General features: G+C 44.4%; 1 protein-coding gene and 1 non-coding gene across 2 annotated transcripts in view; one reads left to right on the forward strand and one right to left on the reverse strand.

The window, feature by feature from the left end:
* The window catches only part of LOC129047367 (uncharacterized), a 47,131-nt gene extending 22,802 nt beyond the window's left edge, over positions 1–24,329 (forward strand). The window contains exons 7-13 of the mRNA XM_054557980.2: positions 1,261–1,310; positions 1,630–1,806; positions 9,648–9,765; positions 10,837–11,002; positions 15,533–15,671; positions 21,260–21,413; positions 23,278–24,329. Of these exons, the coding sequence (XP_054413955.2) occupies positions 1,261–1,310; positions 1,630–1,806; positions 9,648–9,765; positions 10,837–11,002; positions 15,533–15,671; positions 21,260–21,413; positions 23,278–23,382 (909 nt within the window). The 3' untranslated portion in view covers positions 23,383–24,329. The remainder of the gene's footprint in view (positions 1–1,260; positions 1,311–1,629; positions 1,807–9,647; positions 9,766–10,836; positions 11,003–15,532; positions 15,672–21,259; positions 21,414–23,277) is intronic.
* LOC112134073 (small nucleolar RNA U13) lies at positions 6,565–6,668 on the reverse strand. The gene has a single exon (XR_002915656.1). It is a non-coding gene; the product is annotated as a small nucleolar RNA U13 (small nucleolar RNA).

Raw genomic sequence — 24,329 nt, forward strand, 5'->3', positions numbered from 1 at the left:
AGAAGTGAAAAGGGAAGTTCAATAAGAAGTAGAAAGGAATCAGTTTAAGTGGATTACAGTCATGCTTTAAAAATGTATGCATTTTCCCAATGCCACATTTTGTTTTGTCACTTTCTAAATGAACTAGTTTCAGCACCTGCACTGGAACATTAGCCTACTCTTGAGTGACCCACAGGGGTTCGGGGATTAGACAAGGTAAACAATGGCTCTTACCCATCTGATCACCTGATAACCATCTGGTTATCTTGGTTTTTCAGACACTACCACTATGTTTGTATTTAAAGTTTTTATATTAGGCTAATGTATTGAAAAATACTAAAACTCAAAACTTTAATCAGTAAAAATTATTCCTTAATTTTGTGAATAGCATTTCATTATTAATTTTTTGTTGAGAAAATCATTATGGTAATACATGTTATTTAGGAGGAGAATGACAAGATTTATAATTCTAGGCTTTCTTCCCTACTTGTGACTTTAAAGGAAAGACTTAAATTTACCTAATCTAGTTCTACAGATGGGATATGACGAGGGCCAGCAATTACTGCTCAGCAATAATAGAAGCAAAGGGTCCCTTCTAATAAGCAATTCTCAAAAAATATTGACCAAGTGGAAAAAATATAATCATTCATGAACTGCCCTTCAGGATTATTCAGCACCTATCAGATCAGAAAGAGCTCAGGCAATATAATTACCTGTATTAATTTTGTCAGGGTCTGGGGACTACTTACTGGCTAATAAGTTAACCTGTTGCTGTTCCATGGATGCTGGCAGAAGGCACACAAGACTCCTTTGTCAGAGACAAAGAATTTTATTATGCACAGCAGAGTAGGCAATGTGATCTTCATGTTCGTGTCAGTCCCACGGGGACAGTGTGGAGGAGCCTACATGCAGGTAGTGGCTTGTGTCACAGGTGAAAAGCACTGAGCTTGGGGAACCCACCTCTTTTATCATAAGCCTGCTCTTTTTCCTGGAAGGAGACATTACCTTATCACTCAAGATTGCTCTCTGCAAACACAACCCTGAGAAATGGTTGTGAGGTAAAGTGTGGTCAGGGCCTTGCATCCTTGGCATACTCAGCAAGATCGGTAGGAGCGGGAGAGAGACACAGGAGTGCCTCCCAACAAGCTTAACCCAGAAAGAATGTCTCAGCTCTGTAGCCTTTTCCTGCTTGAAGTCTGCTTTAAGTTTGTACACATGTACTAGGGTGGGGAGTTCTTATAGCCAATTGTCTACTAAAACTATCATTCTCCTTTATCACAGGATGAAATTGGAAAAGTCAAGAGAGATGTTATAGTTGAATATTGTCAGAAGTAAGTATAGTATATGTGAATAACACATGCTGATTTCTGTGACTCTAAATGTAATAACTAGCAGTTTTATTGGGTAAAACTAAGTTAAACTGTCCTTTGACATGCATAGAAGCATTGGAAGTGAAGGATAGGGGTCGTTATGAAGGGGTTCATGCCTCTGCCTTCAGGCAATAGCCACCTGACCCAAATGGAAATTCCTTCTTGATAGAAGTACTCTTTTCTCTTTGAAAAGTCCTCCAGGGACGTAGATTCTGGAGCTTCTGTAAGAGGTGGAAGAATTTGGATTCTCCTTCTGGACATCCTCTCTTCTGACTTTCAGATTTAACCACCGCATGCCTCACTATGCCCTTCGGGGTCAGATCATGGCATACTGCAATAGCCTGAGAGATCTTCTGGAAGATTTTCCTACCATCAGGGACACCTTTTTCATGGTAGGGCAACCACAAGAGAAGAAGGGGTTGAGGGACTCCAAGGAGGGCCTCAAGGCTGACCCCAGGTGCGTAATTTGCTTCAGTGTTTATTACTCTCCTTCCCTGGTGCTACTTCTCCCTGAGGAGAGGCATGCTAAGTTTAATATTAAACCTTTGCTCCCTTTACTGCACTTGACCTTGATCTTCTTGTCCAAAAGGGCAAAAGGAAGAGTTAATACTCCAAGAATAAGAGTATCTTTGTATTTGAACCCAGAAGGGGTTCTTTGTTTATAGGCTGTTTGACTGCTTTTTCAATCTCTTCATCTAATGACGGAGGAAATTGAAGAAGCAGCTCTCTGAAGTTAAACATGTTATGATTCTTGGTGCTAAGTTATCTAGAGCATGATTCCAAGGAATAGGACTGCTGAAGAAATACTTTATGCAAAGGGGCCATTTTTAAGACTGCTCAGGACATGGCAAACAGGAATCATCCCAAGCCAGAGTTAACTAGAGATGAAGAGACAGAGTTGAGGAGTGAGGGCCATAGAGGAAAGAGGTCCTCATCTCATTCATAAAATAAGGGGTTGAGTTAGAATGAAGATAAGAAATAAGGTTTATTCTAAATGTCAGTTCAAACAATGCATTAGTGGCCCTGCTGAGGATTCTGAGGCATCTCAAGTTTGTGAGAGTAATTGTAATTGATTGGCAATGTCTGCCATGCTCAAGGAAAGGCAGAAAGGTAATTTCCATGCTATGGGTTTGCCATCCTTGACTAGAAGAGCCCATAAAATTCTATAATCCTACTTAATTCTGCAAAGGCTGTAATGTACTGTGTTTGGTTTAGCAAAGACACCCCTGTCCCGGTAGAGGAGGAGCCAAGGGGAGCCCTCTTCCTAAGCAGGAAGTCCCTTGAGGCTTCCATTCCCTTCATGACCCAGAGGAGACTGGAGTCTGGGGCCTAGGGTGACACTTCAATCCACTCCAGGAGAAGCTGCATTTGCTGATGAACAGAGAGAGGATGCTAACATTAATTGAGCCCTTACTTTTTGACAGGTAGAGCCACTGTCATCCCATACAGCTACTTTGTGCAAATTAGAAGGCAGCACCCTTCCTCTGGGCAGGTGTGGTCTCATCCCAGAGAAAAGCCTCTAGCAAGTAGAGTACAGGTTGGATCTTGGCCATCGCTTGTTGCCTCAGGGTACAACCTGAACAACAGTATATGGCAGCCTTGGTATCAAGTGCTGGTCCTTCCCCAGCAATGGGAAATAGGTAATTACAATACACTGTGATAAAGAATAAAGTAAAATAAATGTTTAATGAAAGCACCCACCAAGAAACAGTATTATCCGAAGGATTGGGTTGATGGGGATGGGGAGCAAAAAAGGCTCCAGGGAAGAGGGGATGCTTAATGTGGGTCTTGAATGACAACTAGTGCTCCAGGGAGACAGGGAAAAGAAATTCAGCTCAAGCTGGGGGAATCACATGTGCAAAGGAACAGAGGTGTGAGACAGCATGTGGACTTGTGCGGGACTCATATCCAGAGTATCTGAGGGCAGCAATGGGAAGTAGAATGTATCAAAGGGTGAGGAAAGAGCCAGAAGTCTGTGTTTGTCCTTCAGGTCATTGGGAGAAGTGGAGCAAGATGATTGTCAGTGACATTATGTAGGAAGCTATTAAAATTGTACAGACAAGAGATGGTTAGAAGGTGAAATCAGCTAGGCCAGCTGAGGGAGACGGAGGAATCTAGGATGTCACTCAGAATCTCTGGCTTTGGGTGGATGAAAAGATAGCAGTGCCATTATTGTTTAATGGACACAGACTTTCAGTTTTGGAAGACGAAAAAGTCCTGGAGATGGATGGTAGCAATAGTTGCACAACACTGTGAATGTACTCAGTTCCACAGAACTATACACTTAAAAATGGCTAAAATGGCTGAGAGGTGGGCCCTGGGGTGGCCAGCTGGGCTCGGAGCCGAGCGGGGTCAGGATAGACAGAGACGTGCTGACCACCCTGAAGATCCTCATCATCGGTGAGAGTGGGGTGGGCCAGTTCAGCCTCCTCTTAAGGCTCACAGATGATACTTTCAATCCAGAACTTGCAGCAACAATAATATGATTAGCAAACAGTATGATTAGAATGTATGCCAGGTGAAACAAAGGGATCACTGTCATAGAAGTTGCCTCAAATTCCAGCTGTCTGGAAAGCAATGTAAAGTGGACCACCTGCCACAAAAAATATACTCAGTGAGCGCCAAGCAAGTTTTGGGGACTTCCCAAAACCAACGAAAACTTCAACTAAAAGTAGAATTTCAAAGTACTGTAATTTAGTTAGAAACCAACCCCTCAAATCAAACATGAACATCAATGTCTGTACTGAACAGCCTCATGTGGTGGACACAAGATTTGTGTTATCGACCTGAATGTTACCAAGGATTCACGATTTCTGGCATCCATCGGTTTTATTTATTTATTTATTTATTTACTTACTTATTTATTTATTTTGAGACAGAGTTTCATTCTTGTTGCCCAAGCTGGAGTGTGATGGTGCAATCTTGGCTCACTGCAACCTCTACCTCCTGGGTTCAAGCAATTCTTCTGCCTCAGACTCTGGAATAGCTGAGATTATAGGCATGCGCCACCATGCCTGGCTAATTTTTTTTAAATTTTTAATAGAAACAGGGTTTCACCATGTTAGCCAGGCTGGTCTCGAACTCCTGACCTCAGGTGATCCACCTGCCTCGGCCTCCCAAAGTGCTGGGACAGGTATGAGCCACCATGCCCGGCCCCAACAGTGTTATTTAAGAAAGTTGGATTGGCCAGGCGCAGTGGCTCATGCCTGTAATCTCAACACGTTGGGAAGCCAAGGCAGGTGGATCACCTGAGGTCAGGAGTTCGAGACCAGCCTGCCCAACATGGTGAAACCCTGTCTCTACTAAAAATGCAAAAATTAGCTTGGCATGGTTGCGGGCACCTGTAATCCCAGCTACTAGGGAGGCTGAGGCAAGAGAATCGCTTGAACCTGGGAGGCGGAGGTTGCAGTGAGCCGAGATCGCACCACTGCACTGCAGCCTGGGTAACACAGCGAGATTCGCCTTAAAAAAAAAAAAAAAAAAAGAAAGAAAGAAAGAAAGTCAGATTAAGTACCAAATGCAGTAGAGCAAACTCAGCTGTGAGGCAAGGACCCCATCAAGTAATCATGCAGTCCTTTTGTTAGGGTTCTCAGAGCAAGTCTTCCTCATCCCTCCCACATTCTCCTGACCTCCCTGTAAACCTGAACTACCAGGTACCTCAATTTTCTTCAAGGCCAGACTGTTCTTAACGTTGCTAAATTGGTTGAGGGAATGGGTGGGCCATCTTGCTCTGCACGTTGTCCTCAGGGTGCTCTTCAGGCAGTTCAGCAGCCACATGGCTTTGGCCTGCAGGAGTAACTGGCCCATTACCTAGGCCAGTTACATCCCAAGATGTGTCCTCCAAAGAAGCCGATCAGACAGAGGGATGCTCACTGTGGTTGTAGCTCAGGTCGAACGTTTTGTCCACTTGCCAGACATCCAGGAACGGGTTGGGGGACACACAGAGCCTCTTGTACCTCACGCACACCTGCTCATACTGGATCTGGCTTCCGTTTCCCTGTGCCACACGTAGATCCTGCACCGTGCTGTCCAATTTACTGACTTCGCAAAGATGTCGGGTTCCAGCAGTGGGTTGCTGTGGGAGCCCACCAGAATCCAGGTGAAATTGGCCTGAGTGCACTTTCTGGAGTTGGAGAGGCGGTAGGAATCGTTGGTGGTGAAACAGCTCTGCACAAAGGGTCTCTCCGCCTTGGCCGGGCTCCGCCCCGGGGTGCACTGCTCCTCCAGATCTTCCTCTTCGTTCTTGGGCAGGTGAAGGAAGCCGGCGCCCACCACGGTCGTCAGCATCATGGGCGCCAGCAGGAAGATCCAGGGGTGTGCGTCCACCTGCCACCTCGGCCACTGGAAGAAGAGCGGCGCCTCCAGGCGGTCGGTGTGGCAGTGGCGCAAGCAGACAGGGTCTCCGGGGTTTCCACCTCTGGCAGGGATGCGTTGTCCCCCTCCAACGCCGGGGATGGCTGTGGCCCCTGCCCCTGCCCCAGCGACGGTCGCCGCTCCGAGAGCTGCCCTGAAGCCCCGCCCGGCAGCGATTCCGGTTCCTGATCCCACTCCGGGACCTCCCCGGCCCCGAACCTTGTGGCGTCGAGCTACGCTCTGTCTGGGACCCCTGCGGCCTCTTGGAGTCTGGCCCCGGCCCCGGCCCCGGCTTCCCCTCTGACTCGGACTCCGGTTTCGGCTCTGACCCCGGCCAGACCCCGGCCCCGACCCCGGCCAGGCCCCGACCCCGGCCAGACCCCGGCCCCGTTGCCCAGTCCCGCTTCCTGGGCGGCGACTCGGTCTTGGGGTCCAGCTGCGCCACGACCTTAGAGGAGCTGAAGCCCATTTCCGGGAAGCACAGGCGGCGTTCTCACTCGGCACAGCCGGCGAAGAAGCAGCTGCCGGCGGAGCTGCCACCTCTGCCGTACCCAACGTTTTCCTGGAGAAATTCTAGGGGAGCCTGTGTGAGCGCGCCTGGAGCAGAGGCTGCGTGGGGAGCACGTGGTTGGCCCTGTCGCTCAACTAATCTGAAATGTGTTGGTGCCTGGCATCTCAGGGGGTTCGGCAAATACAACGAACACTTCTTCAAGGCCATCAAATGCGTGCCTGTCCTACGGGACTCGCAACGTATTGGGAGAATTTGGGTGTTTCTCCCCACAACACATAAACGGCACAGAAATTCCACGTGTCCTGAGTGACAGATTTTATCTTTCTTGCCGTTCACCCAGTAGCAGTTTGAGGTCAGACAGGTAATGTGACGACGTTGTAACAAGGTTCGAGAATAGCACATCTCACACACATGTGTGAACACCCAATCATCAGGCTCATGAACTGCAAAAGAATCCTCAAGTCTTTTAAATAAACTTCCACTCCTGCTCTGAAAAAAACAAAAACAAAAAAAGGCTAAAATGGTAAATTTTGTGTTATGCATATTTTACCACAATTTTTTAATGGAGGGGAAAAGATGGCAATGTCGTTGGAACAAGGGATATGGAGGGAGATGAGAAATCACAGCTCAGAAGCCTCAGCTGTGAATTTCTTCCACCAGCCTCCCAACAAGGCTCAGGTGCTTCTTGTTGGGCGTCCTCTGCACTGTCATAGGCTTCCATTCGCCATGCTGCTACCACAGTGTCATGGTTCCCAGCTGCCTCTGAAAGGTAGGAGCATGGAGGGCAGAGGCTGTCTTCATTTTGTATCCCAGGTGTGCACCTCTGACTTTGACCCTGGTTGAAAGGGAGGGTGTGTGTGTATTAGGGGTGGGAGTTGGGAAAATAGGCCATCAGGAAGGGGAGGGAGTTCCAGCAGTGGCCTTTAATTTGATCATGAAATAGCAGACCATGTCATCATCTGCTGGCAGGAATTTGGTATGGGGGCCTTAAAGAAGGCTTGGAATTATGAAACAAGAAGATGGGTACGAGAGCTGATCAAAGGAAAGGAAAAGGATTGTTCCAGGGTGACATACCTCAGGCTGGAAACCATTTCCATCAGTATAATTAGCAGTGTGATTTCCTCCAGCTGTGCTTAGCAGCGTGCCATCAGAAACAGCAAGCTGAGTAGTTGGAAGGACCCAGAACCGGGGCTTTGATAGGTAGGTGGGTTGTGAGTACAAAGCAGCAGAGAATTGAAGGTGCTGGGGAGAGAGTGGTTCGTATGCTTGACTGTGAGATCCAATATGGGTAGGGAAGGGAGTGAGGTCAGAAAGGAGCTGACAGATGGAAGGGGAGACCAGAGGACTGGATGATGTCAAGGAACCTATTTTGGGGGAATAAAGGAAGGGAAATTTAGTGAGAGTAGATGACTCAGAAAACTGGAGGAATAAAATATGGAGCTGGGAAAGTTAAGACTTTGGAGGTGATATGGTTTCAGAGGATAATAAAGTCTTGGGTGTGGCCCAGAAGTGGTCAGCTGAAGGGGAATGAAAGGGGACAGTGTTGAGCAGGTTGGGGAACTGCCAGGCCAGATAATTGGCAGGCCATCCACAAGGGGCAGGGGCAAGTCTCCTTGTGGGGCTGAGAACCAGACTATGCTTCATGTACTGAGCACCTAAAGCTTTCTGCAGTCATCTCTGCTCTTCTCAGCCGAGGGCTGCTCACTGCAGGCAGGACTGGAAATGGCAGGAAATAACAGATAAGAAGTAAATGATAGCACTTGGTAGAGAGCCCAGTGGCTCCAGGGACACGTGTGCTTCTCAGAGGCCAAGGAAGGACTGGTTCAGTCCTTGCTGCTAGCAGCAACTGCACAGTCCTTGCTGCTAGCAGCATCTGCCAGCATGTGGATTGCAGGCCCATGTGCCCAGATGCAGACCCTGCAACTTTTTAGTTTTGATATTCATTGTTACCTCTGGGCAGGAATGAGCACGGTGAACTGAATAATAGAGATGAGACTGGATTATGCTGGTTCTGATCTGTTTCAGGACAGGAATTGTTTGACTTTGTGGTTGCTAAAAGAAAGGCAATTCTCCAAACTAAGACCATACTTTATTCCTGAGTTGAGAATTAACTGATTAAAATCCTGAGACTTATGTTTATTGTAGCACTATTCACAACAACCAAGATACAGAATCAACCTAATAACCCACAAATCAGTCATTTGCAGCAGCACGGATGCACCAAGGATTTTCCACCAAAAAAAACAAGGCATTGATTAATGTAAAATTAATCAATTTTAATTATTTAAATTAAATAAATTAATTCAATAAAAATAAATAAATAATTAAATAAATTTAATTATTTAAAATTAATCATCAGGATGGTGGTTCGTCTGGGGGCCACTAGGGAAGTGCACATCAGGCTTCAAGGGTGCTGGCAACATTCCTTTTCTCAGGCCAGGTGGTAGGTACCTGGGCTTATGTGAATCCTTAAACCAGACATATATGGACAATATGTTTGTATATAAACCTGCAACAAAGAGATGACTAAACAAAGAGATGACTAACCTTATTAAGAAATAATATGGTATTTGGAGGAGAGGAAAGAACGAAAAGAAGACCAGAAGCAGGAGAACCTGGCAAGAAATGTGATGGCAAGGCAAGAGAAACAGCCTGGTTCTGGAGCCCAGATTCTACAGCGGGACAGATAGATGTACATTTGAATTCTTTTTTTTGTTTGTTTGTTTTGATACAGAGTCTCGCTCTGTCACCCAGGCTGGAGTGCAGTGGCGCGATCTCCGCTCACTGCAAGCTCTGCCTCTCAGGTTCACGCCATTCTCCTGCCTCAGCCTCCTGAGTCGCTGGGACTACAGGCGCCCGCCACCGAGTCCGGTTAATTTTTTGTATTTTTAGTAGAGATGGGGTTTCACCGTGTTAGCTAGGATGGTCTCGATCTCCTGACCTCGTGATCCACCCACCTCAGCCTCCCAAAGAGATATTCATTTGAATTCTAACTTTGTCTTTTAGGAGCTGGGTAGATCTCCATAACCTCTCAGGGCATCAATTTCCCCAGCTGTGAAAGAGGAACAAAAATAGATCTATCCTGAGGTTGCCAGATGAATTAAATGACATAATATATGTACCACCTAGTGTGGTGCTGGCCATCTAATTCATGGCCTTGTCCTTTCTTACCATGCCTTTCCCTCCCTCCATCCCCACTCCTTCCCCCACACAGCTCTGGCTAAAATCAGCCTAACTGCTCTTCTTCCTGTTGAGTTATTTATAAACTGGCCACCTGGGAGTGGCATGAAAAGGGCTGCTGCCCTGGGGCGTGGATGCTGGGCCTATGGTGACAGGCCTGTGTGACGGAGGGCGGTGATTCAACAGGGTTATTCATGATGCCTCTTGTTTAGAGGGAAATGCGAGCTATGGGTCCTTTTTTCTAATACTTGCAGAAGATTTCAGCCCCGGCCACGATGTTTGCTGTCAGCGGATGGAAAAGTCTTCCTCAATTTATGGTTCATACCCCATTCTTCTGAAGTGCTGGTTATATTCAAAACTCTGCCAGAAAAGGTTTGTATTTTTTTGCATGTGTGCCAGAATGGAAACTGGCTGGTTTTTGTCTCACAGTTAAACATATCAATTCCAGAGAACATCCCTTCTTTTATTCAGACATCTAACTACTGAAATCTTTTCATAGCAGCCTTTTCTGCTTTATTATAATTTGTCTTGGGCCTCACTATGCTTTGATTTCTCTTTCTCCCTGGTCACTAATGAACACTAGTTCAAGCCTCTGACATTTCTTATTAATCTTCAATTTCTTTCCAACCCTTCCAAAAAACCCCACTGATGCTCTGAAGCTAATGAGAGGTTGAGATCACACTTGTAACTTAGGGTTACTGTTTTCTGAGGGGTGCTCTGTGTAACTCACTTACTGATCAAGGGCAATGTTGGTAACAATTTTTTTAAAAAAGAAAACACAGAAACACATAAAACATAATTATTTGCTAAAGAAATAAAATACAATGTTGAAAATGGCATTTGGGAATATTCTGATTTTTCTTTGTAAGTGAAATCTTGTTTAGCAACCTTGGTTTCTTACCCCTACTTTCACTGAAGAAGTTTCAGATTTTTATTTTTAAAAATATGGAAATACTACTTTCTGCAGTTAGATCATAATTTTTCACTTTTCCTCCACTTGGGCATTGATACATAAGATCCACGGTTTGATTTTCAGTCATGTGTTGGTTTAAACAATGTTGATAAATATCTATACCTTGCTTACAGGTATTCTCTCAAGATAATGTTGTCTGAATATGAGTCCCTTCTATGAATTGATTTGTGACCCTTGTAATTCATTGATGCCATACAAACATTTTGATGTGTTCATGGCCTTCAGTGACTTTAAACAAAGAAACACATTGCTTTAACCCCCCCACAGGAGTTCCCTTGTCCAAGGGCATGTAACCTTGGTTCATGAATAGGTTTATTGTTCTTTTTCTGATATTATCCTGTATATACTGTGACAATGTTTATTGAAATATTCTTGTTTAAAGATATCGTCCCCATTCAGTGTTCATATATTTTTATATGCCTCTTAGAAACTTCCTAAAACGTATTTCCTTGTATTAATTTTATCCACAGGCAGCTTTTAAAGCCTTAAAGCGAACTCTACAGCTGATAGCTCCTCTGCATGATATCGTGGCCTACCTTGTCAGTTTTGCTAAGCTTGGCAATTGTCCAGCATGTTTTGAATTTCCTGTAAGTCCCAACCCTTCGAGAGGTGACTGGGGAGGAACTGAGGGCATTGGTGAGTGATTAAAGGTGATTCAAACCACCTTCAATATTCACTGGAAGTTCTATGAAGCTCTTAATACTTGGAAAGACGGAACTACAATATACTCTCATAAATGACAGCAATCAGAAGGGCAAAGGAAAAGTCCAAACTGTCTTATAGACTGTCTCCACACTGCACAGCTATCTGCTTGATTCCGCATTCACGGGCTATACCCCACAGTGCACCAAGTCGGGAGTCTGGAGGCTTGGTTCTTACTCTGCCTCTGCCACTTGGTTACTGAAAGCTGGGTACTTTACTCTCTGGGTCTCTGCTTGTCCATCTATAAAATAGGGTGATAGTATCTGTCTCATAAAGATGTTCTGTGGATTGAAATTTATGTAAAAATTCTAGGATATATAAGCCCCCATTAAATATTAGTTTTCTTTCGTTCCCGTTTCCTTCCTGGCCTTCATAAACTCACATGGCAAGGTCAGAGCCAATCACTCCCTATTAAGAAGCTTATAAACAGCCCTTGGTTAGCTATCAATGACCTAAAAGTCTTTGTGGTAAGAATGATTGAGGCTTTAGTTTTATACGCCCAGTGCTCATCAGCACAGGTTATATTATAAGATAAACACATGAGGTGAATTAAAGACACTAAAATGTTTACTAAGCTACATTTATCAGAATCAGGGAAAGTAATCTTGCCTTAATAATGTGACTACCATCCAAATAATGTCACTGGTCATGTAAATATAAATTAATAGCAAAATACTATAGTAGCCTGGGATTTTAAAGAACAAGAAGAGCCTGGGAAATGAGGCAACATGCCTATTTAAACCTAATTGCTCTTAAAACAAATGTCAGAGAATCTGAGGATATTCCCCTGTGGCTGGTTGGTGCACAAAGGAAATACATTTGTGGGAGACCTTGGAGCTGGTGGCAGGTATATTTGCATTGTGCTAAGGAACACTGAAGGGCTCTGTAAACATTTAGATGTGGACATAGGGAAGGGCATGAGTGCTGATCTGGGAGGAGGATAATGCCTGTGTCTAGGAGTGGCAGGATGAAGAGAGAGTGGTATTGGTGCCACCTCAGCAGAAGGCACAGAATTGTTGCAGACTAATGAGCTCTCAGAGTGACTCACAAGTCTTCAACATAAGCATCCGATTAGAGAAGCTCCAAAGCACTCTTAGGTCCTTTCCTTTTACTAGTTTGGGGACTGTTGTAAGTGGGGCTTACTCAGAAAATAAGCTAAGACATTCTTAGGGGAGCTATTGGATGTCAGGAGGGTATGGGGGCTGAGCTTTAGCTAAGGCACAAGAAGAAGGAGTGTGGCCAAGAGAAATGTCCTGCCTGCCGTTGAGATGGGGAGGCAGGTGTTACATGGAGATGAGATAGAAGCCGAGAGAGCCAGAGCCATGTTTCCTGGTGAAGTCTCTACTTAGGAAGTCCTACAGCAGCTGGGAGTAAACGGTGCCCCCAGGCAAAACCTGCAGGGAGGTGATCTGGGGTGCTTCCCAGACTGGACAGGAGTGGACTTGGATCAGTGTAGAAAATAGGAGGGACAGTCCTAGCAACATAAGAAAAGAACACTGGCAAAAGCAGCAGGCAGAACTGCACGTGGCCAGTCCAGAGAAGTGAACCTACCTGTGAACGAACCCATGAGTATGGCTCTGAGGAACAATGGGAAATGAAGCCAAGTTGAGGACCTGGAATTCAGGAAGAAGGGAATTGTTTTCTTGCCATTTCTGCATTGTGAACCCAGAAACCATTGAGATATGTGGGGCCCAGGCTTTCTGAAGCATGCAGAGAGGCACACATTGTCATGTTGCACATTTGTGCTCCAGGGAGAATGTACAGTTTTGCATGCTCTGCTTTGCTCAAAATAAAGAGCAAACTTAAAAAAATATATATCCCCTCCAAGATAATCTTTTTAAAAAGACTAGGCTGCTTAGTTCCTGGCCTATTTCCCAGAGGAGGCAAGAAGAACTAAGGGAAAAGATGAAATGAGAGTCTGTTCCTTTAAGCCATCTCAGAAAAACTTAGAGTTCGTTCTAAATTGTTAGTTCTAATTTTTAGTTAGTTCAAATTGCTTTTGTGGACTTGTGTGCCTTAAAATATTTTTAAAACAAATCTTGAGGGAAACTCAAGATTTCAGCTTTTGGTCCTCCCCTTGACTGAAGAAAACAGCTCTTAGACACTGTGGACCAGCTCTGTGGATACAGCCAATTCTCTCCTTCCCTGAAAGCCATTAACTCCCTTTGAAGTCCACGTGAAGCAGAGGATGTAATCAGAATGTGGACGTTTACACTGTGACTTCCTTTGCAAAGGATAAGGAGGCCAATTAAAGCCCAAATACTTCACACTGAACTTAGGGTTTCAGGAACTCTCGAGACAAACGAGGAATGAAGTGTACGAGCTCTGAGTCTTCATGCAGAGACAGGGCCACTGTGACTCCTCCCTTTCTCCCTCTCTCTCTGGCTGTTTGGCTGTCTGTCTTCTCTGACTTCCCAAACGGGACTCTCCTGGGAAAGACATGAGCAAAGGCTCCTTTCCTGATATTTCCTGGCACAGGGTTCACCCCAGCCTCACTGCCATCGCTGCCTGCAACAATCCTCTTCCCTGTCCCCACTGCCAGGCTGCTTGTCCTGCTACCTCCCCTCCCACCAAGCCTCTTGACTCCACAAAGGAAGGAAAGTCAGAATGAGGATTTAAAGATCAGTAAAATAACAAAGGAAAGGCAGTCCTGCCTCCACATTTGTATTTTAATGATAATACTACATATCAACATACAACAATTTTGCTGGGAAGCGATCACCTGCCAGTAGTATATAAACGATGGAAATGACAGAAAAAAAATCACCTGTAAGCCAGCCACTCTAACAAGTGAAATAATTTTATTTATCTTTACTCCCTTCTAGCCCCTGCCCAAATATATTCCATATTTACATTTTACAGAGCTTTAACCATAAGGTATGTGTAATTTTATATTCTCCTTTTTTCATTGTCATTGCAGAGGATTAGAAAATTTTCCCCTGGTTACTGCATAGCCTGATAGAGTATATTACTTTTAGACCGAACACACTAGGCCTTGAACAAATGAGGCTCCCTGACCACCTCTCCTCCCTCCCACCACGACAAAAGTTCTTGTACAATTCACTCTAATATGACTCTTTTTCTGGTGAACTCTTCAGTCCAATAGAACTATCAGATTTAGAGGAGTCATAAAAAGTTTGCTGATTGGACTCTATTATTTGGGGCTGGAAACAAAAATAAAACACATTTTTTATTGTATAAAACAGCAAATGGATATGAAATCTGGACTGCTCATCTGTTCTTAAAGCCAAGAGCACGTGTTACACATGTTAGCAACCATTCTCAGCCCTAGATCTGCCTGATTAAGCTCTCATGGACAGCTTCCCCCTCCCACAACTCTCTGCTTTCTCAGTCGGTAGATGCTGGAGCCCAGTACTTGGCTAGGGAGGAAAGAAGGCTGCTTGCATGTGGACCAGCTGTCAAGATAGAGCATCTCCAGAAATGCCCTGTGGGCTTCCTGTCTCACTCCTGCCTTGGACTGCATGTCGAGGCATTGCGATCAGTTTTCACAATCCTAATAACAGGGATGTCCTCTCAGGGTAGAAAACGATCACTATGTTCACAGGGATATTTCAGACCAGCTGACATTCTGGTAGACCTGTAAGTGTGAGCCCAAGCATGTTCCCCAAGGGCTCATCACTTTCCACTGTGCTATCCTGTTTTGACTATCTCCTTTTCTATGCCAATAACTAGGATATACATAGCTAGATGCTAGGATGGTCATCCAGACTCAGGCTGGGTTCCACATCCCAGCACTGAGTGACCCACAGGGCCCCTTAGATTTTTACCCAAAATGAATACAAATCTATGTATATGTAGCCTACTCTTGCAGTAAGGGTCTAAGAAATAAGGCAAATATGGATCCCTCACATTTACTCCTAAAATGACTAGAATCTCCTAGAGGGATATGTATGCATATGTGTACACGTGTGTATGTATACATATGTGTGCATATCTTTATATATACATATATGCACATGTGTTTTTTTACTTGCTTTAGATGGTCTTGAGTCTTCTTTAATCCATGAGCCAGTGACAGGGAGGGCTGATTTGGATATAGCATGGCAATAAGAGATTAGTGCTGATTCATAATCTCTGATCGTTTGAAGTGCCTAACAGATATACTGAGGACTAGACTTTCCTATTCCTGTCATTTCTCCTTTTTGTTCTATTTCAAGACCATAGCCTTATAAATTTTAAAGCTTTCTTTCCATGGCCTGCTCTTATTGTACTGAAAAGCAAAGCAAATTTTTATCTTCCTGAGGAAGGAAGGAGACATAAATCAGACCTTTGATTCTACAGCATAAGGCTTTGCTGGTCTTGCAAAACATAATTAGTATACCCACAAACAAAACAAGGGAAGTCTGATTAGGTGACAAGTATGGGACAAAATGTTGGTTTACTGGTTTAGCTATAGTAGCCTATATTTCACACTGTCAGACTAAAATGTTGTCCATCTTCTAGGGTCTGAGCTTCAAGAGCTGCAGAACATGATTGACAGCCTCCGGAGTCCCCAAGACCCTACCCGGGTGGCCCAGGCACTCCTCCTCCGGAGGGAGGTTATGTTTTTGCATTTTGACACTGCAGTAAGGCATCTCATCCGGTAAGGGCTGGAGCACTAATCCTGTTCTAGTAAATTCTGCAGTGGAGGTGTTTGCCGAGTGACCATCTAGGGAGGCCACTCTTGGCAAGGTTAGATAATGAGCTTAAAATAGTCATGGGCACAAGCAGATTCAGAACGCCATGGCTACCAAACATGACCTGCCGCAAAGGCTGTCTGTGAGAATGTGTTCTTGTTGGCTAATAACACTCTTGATTTTAGCAAGTGTAATTTCAGAACAGTTCATCTAATGATTGCTGCTTTCAGTGTACAGGGGGTTCTACTGAGAGTAACATTTTTATACTTCTAAAGATGATTAGGGTTTTTTTTTCAACATTTGTTTACCTTTCAAAAAGACAGAGTTTTTACTGCACCTCTCAAGCTAATGGAATTGGCTACCAGCGTTAAATTTATAAATAAATCCAACTACCTCTAGCCTTGTAGGTACCATTGTGTTAAGTACTCCACATACAAAAGGAATGTTTCATTTGGTTAATTAATCATGACGCTGATAGGAAAATTAGCTTGGATTAAGATTCATAATGTTTCCAGTATAAATAAGTTTTGTATGAGAGGGAAAGAGGGTTAGCCCTAAAGGTCTCTGCTTATTTTTTAATTGTCAAAATTAACTTTTTTGGGTTAGCTCCCTGTGTGAATATTTAGCCACTGAGAGGGCCTCAGAGGGCTGTCTGTGCTCTTACCTGTAGGTTGCAGCTGCTTTCCACTGCACTTGTGGGCATCCATGGAGAATGAAAAGGTGGGGGTTACACTGAACTGTCTTGTTCTTTTTCTACTCTCAATCATCTTTACTCTGACATCAGAGGACTCTTGGATTTAGAATCAGCAGGATAAAAATCAGGCTAATTTGTTTTCTTTATATTGACAAATAGCTTCCTGAGCTGTAGCTTAGTCAAGCGGGTAAGATGTAAAGCCTCAGACAATTATCAGGATGGCCATTTGTTAGTCCTCTGGGCTCTGAAAGCCCAAGGTCAGAATTTGCAAGGATTTTACATACTGGTGAAGAAAAGTCCTTTTTGGATTTCAGCTACGAAGGATTCTGTTTGGTACTGCTCTCCCAGGGGAACCACTCTGCTTCCAGGAAACCCCCTGGAATTGCTTTGCCAGGGCTTTCTTTGTCCTCACACTCGGTCTACAGAAATGGAGGGCATTGTGTCCTATTTCTGGTTTTATGTACTTTTCTGCGACCCTCTGGAGAGAATCACCCAGATGGTTCACCCCACTGTGTCCTCCACTGGTTACATTTCCCCAGGCTTTTTTTCTTCAGAGCTGTTCAGGTTGTGTGTTTGGAATTATACAGCTAGTAAGTGGCAGACTAGAATTAGAACCTAGGTGTGTTTGACTCCAAAACCTGAGATCTATGATGAAGACCAAGCAGCAGCGTGGACAGAGAAGGGGATGCTGAAGAAAAGGCAAGAGGCAGGAGAAAAAGAGAAGCTAAAAGATTAAATGTCATCCCTCTTGATTGTTTTACTTAGTGCTGAACCTGTAAACGAGGGAAAGTCCTTAGAGAATGGAAAGAGATAGGAAGCTTGGGACAGTTCCTTGACCCTTCCTGGAGCTCACCAAGACTGAGCAAATCTGACTGTTTACCCCAGGAATTTTCTGCCCATGTAAGCTGAAGACTTCTCTAGAATTTGCAAAGGAAAAACTGAACTTTGACCTGGAATGAGGGCAGCATGCTTCACAGATGAGGGTGGGGTGTAGGGGGAGGAAGGATGTGGCTCAGGGATGACAGGACAGTAGCCCTGTAAAGTCGCTGAAAATTTGGCTCCTGCTTCTCTGTGGCATAGATCATCTTGGGTACTGGCTATGTGCATGTTTCTAGGCATAAAACATTTCACTCTGCCCGTCTCGACCCCCCTCTACTAGCCAAAGGGCTGATGGAAATTGATAGCTGTCCTCTGAAGGGTTGGATCACACTGACCAGGGCCCAGCATTCATCTCTGGATATGTCCACCAACCTGCAGGAGTTATTGATTAGCCAATTCAAGAAATGCCTGAGGATTGAGTTATCTTTAATGCCAGGTGAATTAATCATTTGCATTGAAGGTAAATGCTTGGGTGACAAAGCAGTTCTATCCAATCTCATCTATTTAAGTCAGGAGTTGGCAAACTACTGCTGGAGGTCTCTGCTGATTTTTGTATGGTCTGTGGACTAAGGATGGCCTTCCCATTTTTAAATGGTTGAAAAAAATGTGTAAAAGAATAGTATTTTGTGACCCATGAAAATGCTATGGAGTTCATATTTCCATGTCCGTAAATGAAACATTGTTGGAACACAGTCATGCTCATTCACTTACGGATTGTCACCACTTTCACATTACAACCATAGAGCTGAATAGTTGCTACAGAGTCCATAGGGTCTGCAAAGATGAAAATATTTACCATCTGGTCCTTTAAGAAAAAGTTTAGCCTGGGCGGGGTGGCTCAAGCCTGTAATCCCAGCACTGTGGGAGGCTGAGGTGGGTGGATCACGAGGTCAGGAGATCAAGACCATCCTGGCTAACACGGTGAAGCCCCGTCTCTACTAAAAAAAAAAAAAAAAAAAAATTAGCCGGGCGTGGTAGTGGGCGCCTGTGTCCCAGCTACTCGGGAGGCTGAGGCAGGAGAATGGTGTGAACCCGGGGGGTGGAGCTTGCAGTGAGCTGAGATCTCGCCACTGCACTCCAGCCTGGGCTAAAGAGCGAAACTCCGTCTCAAAAAGAAAAAAAAAAAAAGTTTAGTTTTTTATCCCCTGATTTAAAGAATACAATTCCTTTGCACTTTAGGGGTAGAAGGAAGCAAAGAAGTCCCTCAAAGGTACTCTATAGCACCGTGTAAAATATACAGCGTGAAACATGCCTCTAGTCTGAATGTATTGTTGATGTTCAGGGTGATTAGGGTAAAAAGGAGAAAGCTGAAGAGATATCCTGAGAATACAAGCCTTCCTGCAGCAAGCCTGCTTTAGGAGTACATCAAGGAATTTCTAAAGAAAGCAACACGACCCTCTTTCCTTGAATGTTTGTTGCTTTTCTCTTCATTTTTGGTTTTGTTTTTGAGACAGAGTCTCACTCTGTCTCCCAGGCTAGAATGCAGTGGCATGACCTCAGCTCACTGCAACCTCTGCCTCCCAGGTTTAAGTGACTCTCGTGCCTCAGCCTCCAGGGTTGCTGGGATTACAGATGTGTGCAACCACACCTGGCTAATTTTTGTATTTTTCGTAGAGATGGGGTTTCACCATGTTGGCCAGGCTAGTCTCGAACTCCTGACCTCAAGTGATCCGAGTGCTGGGTATAGGTGTGAGCCACTGCCCCCAGCCTTCTCTTCATTTTTGAATGTGTTTTTATTTTCATGCTCACTTACTTAACTCTCTCTAAACATGCAGATATTTAAGTGTGCTTTGACGGCTGGGTGTGGTGGCTCACTCCTTTCATCCCAGCACTTTGGGAAGCCTATGTGGGAGGATCCCTTGAGCCCAGGAGTTTGAGACTGTTGTGAGTTATGGTTGTGCTGCTGCACTCCAGCCTGGGCATCAGAGATCCTGTCTCTAAAAACAAAAAGAAATAAAAATTAAAAAATAAAGTGTGCTTTGGGTAGTCTGGGGATTCCTGGGAGACACACAGGAGCCTGGGCCCTCATGTGAGCAGTGCTGAACTCATGGCCACAGCCCTCGTTTTTGATATCTGATAAGCAAAGTGCTTTTGCCTGGCCTCCTCTGGGCCACTTGCCAGGTTTCATTATGTTGTTACCTGGAGGAAAACTCTAGCATGTGCCTTGTGAGTTCCCTGAGGTTCAAAATAGCTTTTACTAATGGCAAGAAGATTAAACTTTCCAATGTCACATCACTGACTCACACTTGGAGTTTAAAAGTGATCCGTTTGAGATTTAAAATCAGTTAATTCAAGATTCTCCCTCTTCCCCTTTGTTTTAATCACCTCCTCTTCACTTGCTGGAGAGGGAAGGGTTCTGCCCTAGGGTCATGGGGATGGCTGAACACACAACACCCGACCCTGGACAGATGGGGTGAATGGTAATTTATTAGTCACAGACACAATCCAGAGGAAGAGGACACTGCCCCCCCACACAGGGCCACTTGGGAACAGAGTGAACAAGCAAGGGCTGTGGGAGGCAGGTTTTGTAATATCAGGAGAGTGTGATGTTCTGTGCTTCACACAGGAAGGGGTGATTGATTTGAATAATGCTGTGGTCTGGCAGGGAACTGAAACCGCTACTCAGGGATAAGCAGGAATTGCACCTGGTTCCTTTGATAAGGAAGGTCGTTAAACCTGGAGACCTTATCTGTGGGAGCAGAATGGGGAGCGGGGGACCTTGTGGCTAAGCTATTTGAGGCCTCCCGATTTTGCCAGAAGTCAAGGCAGCACGAATTTTGGACCTTAAGATTAGGGCTCACACGACACTCTTCTCGTTCTTCCATCCTCTCAGAGGTGATCTAAGTTTCTGGCAGTGCTTTCAAATCTTCCTGGCAGTTGGGAAGACACAGCCACTTCCCTTATCTCTGCTGTGGGTGAGCTGGCCTCTTTTGGTTAGCCTGCTGTTCAGCACCCCTCTGGATACCCACGTGTGGGGGTCTTTCTCCCCACTTTGAGGGGCTGCCAGTCTTTCTGGGAGGCCACCTCACAGAGAATCCAAGCAAAAGGGACCTTCTGCCCTGGGATACCCTCCTCCAACTTATCCAGCATCTTTCCTTAGGCATCCACTAGAACTAAGCTCTAGAAATAGTCTTTCCTTGTTTAACTGTTATTTCCTTTTAGGCAAGAAAAATCATTCTAATTTATCATGCATACTTCCTTCTGTCTGACTTATGGTATAAATTTCATGCTCCAGTCTTCAGGGTTTGTGGTTCTTGATATACAAAGCCACGTTTTGTTTAAAACCAAACAAGAACTTTTCTCCTCCAAACCCCAAGGAGGCTTAAAATTTAAAATTTTGTTTTTATAAAGAACTATTGTCTCAGCTGTTGGTCTTAAAATAATTCATTCAATAAACAATTGATAGCTTTTTTCTAGAGCTACAGCTGCACTATTCAGTTCAGTAGCCACATGTGGCTATTTAATTTACTTTAATTAAAATTATTATTAATTTAAATGAAAGAAAATTAAAAATTCAGGCTGGTCTGAATGCAGTCATGTTTACAATTAATTGATCACAACCAGTTACAGATTGCTTTATTCTTTCTCCACTCACACTGCTTCACTTGATTAGCCTTTAAAAAAAGAAAAAGAAGAAAAAGAAAATTAAAAATTCATTCCCTCAGTCACAGTAGTCACATTTCAAGTGTACAACTGCCACACGTGGCCAGAGGCTACTCTATTGGACAGTGCAAATATAGGACGTTTCCACCATTGCACGCTGTTCTGGCAGACATTGCTAGTCGAGAGTATGCCAACCCTCCCCGTGAGGGCTACAAACTGTGAAAGTCGAGGGCAAGGGGCACAGGGGTTGATGTGGCTGAAGAAGGAACCTGTTAATATCTCAAAATGTTTTCTTGCTTCTCTAACTTTGAGGAAAGTTTTGAACTTCAGAAGTGTAAGTAACTGCTTTTAATGAAATGCCCTCCCATGTTTTGGTAGAAGAACATTTTTGGCAGCTGGAAATGTTCCTGCCTACCAGTCTGTCACAGACGGCATGTGCCATGGGCTACCAGCACTGAGCAACTCTCTCAGGAAGAGCATTTTTGCCTCGCAGCTCAGCCTGCCCCAGCCACTGGATCCACGGAGCCTCCAGGTGTGCTTCAGATGTATTTTTATACTGTAAATGGTGTGCGGTGTGTAGGGAATTTAGTCAGTTTGTTTCCATTTGGTTTAGATTATGCAGGGGCTTTCAAGACTTTAATGCCCTCTGTCTTCACTGGCTGCTTCACTTGCACAGTGGAAGAGTCTGGGCCCCAGGGCCGGCTGTGATTCCCAGTCAGGGTCTTTGTCTCCAAACACTCAACAGGCTGATCGGGGCAACAGCTTGTCTGTTCACAGTTGATAGCAAAACAAACAATCTTCTCCACTTAATACATAGTCATGATAGCAATTGCAATACATAAATGATGTCAGTAGCTGGGTTTTCAATAGCCCTTGTTATAGCACCTGTTATTGAAGGTAATCCTGGCAACTATTGTTGCTCCTAGGCAGGAACAATATTACCCACCTTCTACAACCAAAGATTTCAAGATTCAGGAAGGCCAGAGATCAGACTATTCCAGAATCATGGCAGCACCAGGTTGCAAGCTGTATTAGTTACTTATTGCTGCACAATGATTTACCCTAAAGTTTGGCAGATTAAAACAATAGACATTCATTATCTAACATAGTTTCTGAGGATCAGGAATCTGGGAGCAGCTCAGGTGGGTAGTTCTGGCTCAGGGTCTCTCATGAGTCAAGATGTTAGCCAGGGCTGTAATCATCTCAAGGCTCGACTGGAGGACAACCTGCCTCCAAGCTCACTCCTATGGCTGCTGGTGGGCACCAGAAGATCCAGGCTTATTCACATGGGCTTCTCCACAGAGCTTCCTTGCAACACAGCAGATGGCTTCCCCCAGCACAAACAGTCCAAGAGAGAACCCAAGATGGAAGTCACAGTGTTTTTATTACCAGATTTCAGAAGTGACTCTCCATCACTTCTGTCATATTCTTTTCATTGGAAGTGAGTCACTAAGTCCAGCACACATTCAAGGGGAGGGGAAGTAAGCCCCACCTCTTTACAGGAGGAGTATCAAAGAACTAGTGGATATCTCTTTCAAACTACCTCACAATCCCTGGTCTTTTGACTCCAAAATTTCCAGTTTAATATTCTGATCTTATAATGCTGAGCCAAGGGACACCAACATCAACCTCAAGCAAGTCCCACATTTCTACCTTCAGTGGCTACAAGACAGTGACTTTTGGCCCAAGCCTTGGCCCTCATTTAGACCCAGAAGACAGGGTTGGACCGTGACCATTGGATCTGCTCTTGCTTCCTTTGGGTGTTGCCTGGGATTAGGTGGATACAGGAGTCCTGGCTCCTTGCTGTCAGAATCAACTCCAACTCCAGGACTTGACTAAAACCAGAACCAGGTCTGGAAGTGTAGAATGGAGTCAGATAGGCAGGCCCACTGGTTCCAGGGCTGCACATGGTGTCACAAAGGACAGAGGATGCCTTAGCTGTTGGTAAGTGATATGGAGGAATCAGAGACTCACATGTAATAATTTGTGGTGCTGGTCTTGAGTTGTTACCTAGAGTTGGAGCACAATAGTGATGAAGGAACTTTTTAAGGTTCCTGATATTGACAGCATTTGAGTAAATTTATTTTTATTGATTTTAGATATGTCCCATTGGTGTTATACTGCTCTGGAACTTCTGAACACTGGTGCTGATTAGTTACACTGAAATCTTAAGTACTCTTCTGTGTTTCACCATCTGCTGAGAAAACAATTTAAAAAATAGATTATTACTCTCTCTTGTATATCTCTAGGAACTATCAAGAAATACTTCCACATAATAAATAAGTCATCCAAAATTGTTTTGGGGTGCAGACACAGATATCCTATTCATATACAGATATCTATTAATTTTGAACACAAAGTACAACATTATCATGTTTATTATTTGGTTCTCTTAGGCATTTGAGCTGTTTCCTTGGAGAGCATTTCTGGAAGATGGAGGACCATTCCCAGTTATGAGTAGCAGCCCAGATACCCTAGAATATAATATGCATGTAGGATAGGTCTTCTCCATTGTTGCAGAGAGAACTGAGTGCCGACTGCAAAGATGGTTGCCATTGGGTTCACAGGTCAGATCCTCCTACTCTCACCCACAATGAATAATGTGTGAGATAAGCAGGGTGTTTGATTTTGAGGCTGTAAACCCGGGGCCACGAGGTGAGTCACATTTTCTTATGATAGAAGGGAAGCATGCTCTCAACTGGCATGGACCTGGGTTGTAGACTCAGCTGCAGTTTTCGTAACAGTAGTAATCTGGGAGAATGGCCAGTCATCTCCAGTCATGGGCTGGGCCTCTTAGAGACACTTCCAGGCTGGCGGCTCAGAGATGTGTCCTGTCCATAAACAGTGGTGGGAAGGGAACTTTTTAAAGCAGGACTCGTAGGGAGAATTTCTTTTCATTGTTTTCTTTTTTGCTGTTAACTTCCTTTAAATTGTTAGATTCTTTTCATTATTAAATGTTTTCCCCTGATTATTTAAGTAAATATTGTTTTTATTTAAAAAATAGAAAGCATAGAAAAGTATTAAGAACAACATGAAAATCAACCATAAATACACTTCAAAACAATATGGAGGTGGGGAGTGGATGGGATGGGGTAGCACTGGCCACAGGTTAATGGTTGTTGGGGCTGGGTGATGGGAACTTTTCTGTTTGATTTCTATATATTCAAAATTATCCATAAGTAGAACAGGTTTTTTAAGTAAAATAGTAAAAATGGCCTTAAAAAATTAACCATATGGCTGGGTGTGGTGGCTCACGCCTGTAATCCCAGCACTTTGGGAGGCCAAGGTGGGCAGATCGCTTGAGCTCAGGAGTTCAAGACCAGCCTGGGCAACAAGGTGAAAGCCTGTGTCTACTGAAAATGCAAAAATTAGCTGGGTGTGGTGGCACACACCTGTAGTCCCAGCTACTCAGAAGGCTAAGGCATGAGAATCACCTGAACCCAGGAGA

The sequence above is a fragment of the Pongo abelii genome, chromosome 5 (assembly GCF_028885655.2).
Source record: "Pongo abelii isolate AG06213 chromosome 5, NHGRI_mPonAbe1-v2.0_pri, whole genome shotgun sequence".
In the NCBI taxonomy this organism is placed as follows: Eukaryota; Metazoa; Chordata; class Mammalia; order Primates; family Hominidae; genus Pongo; species Pongo abelii.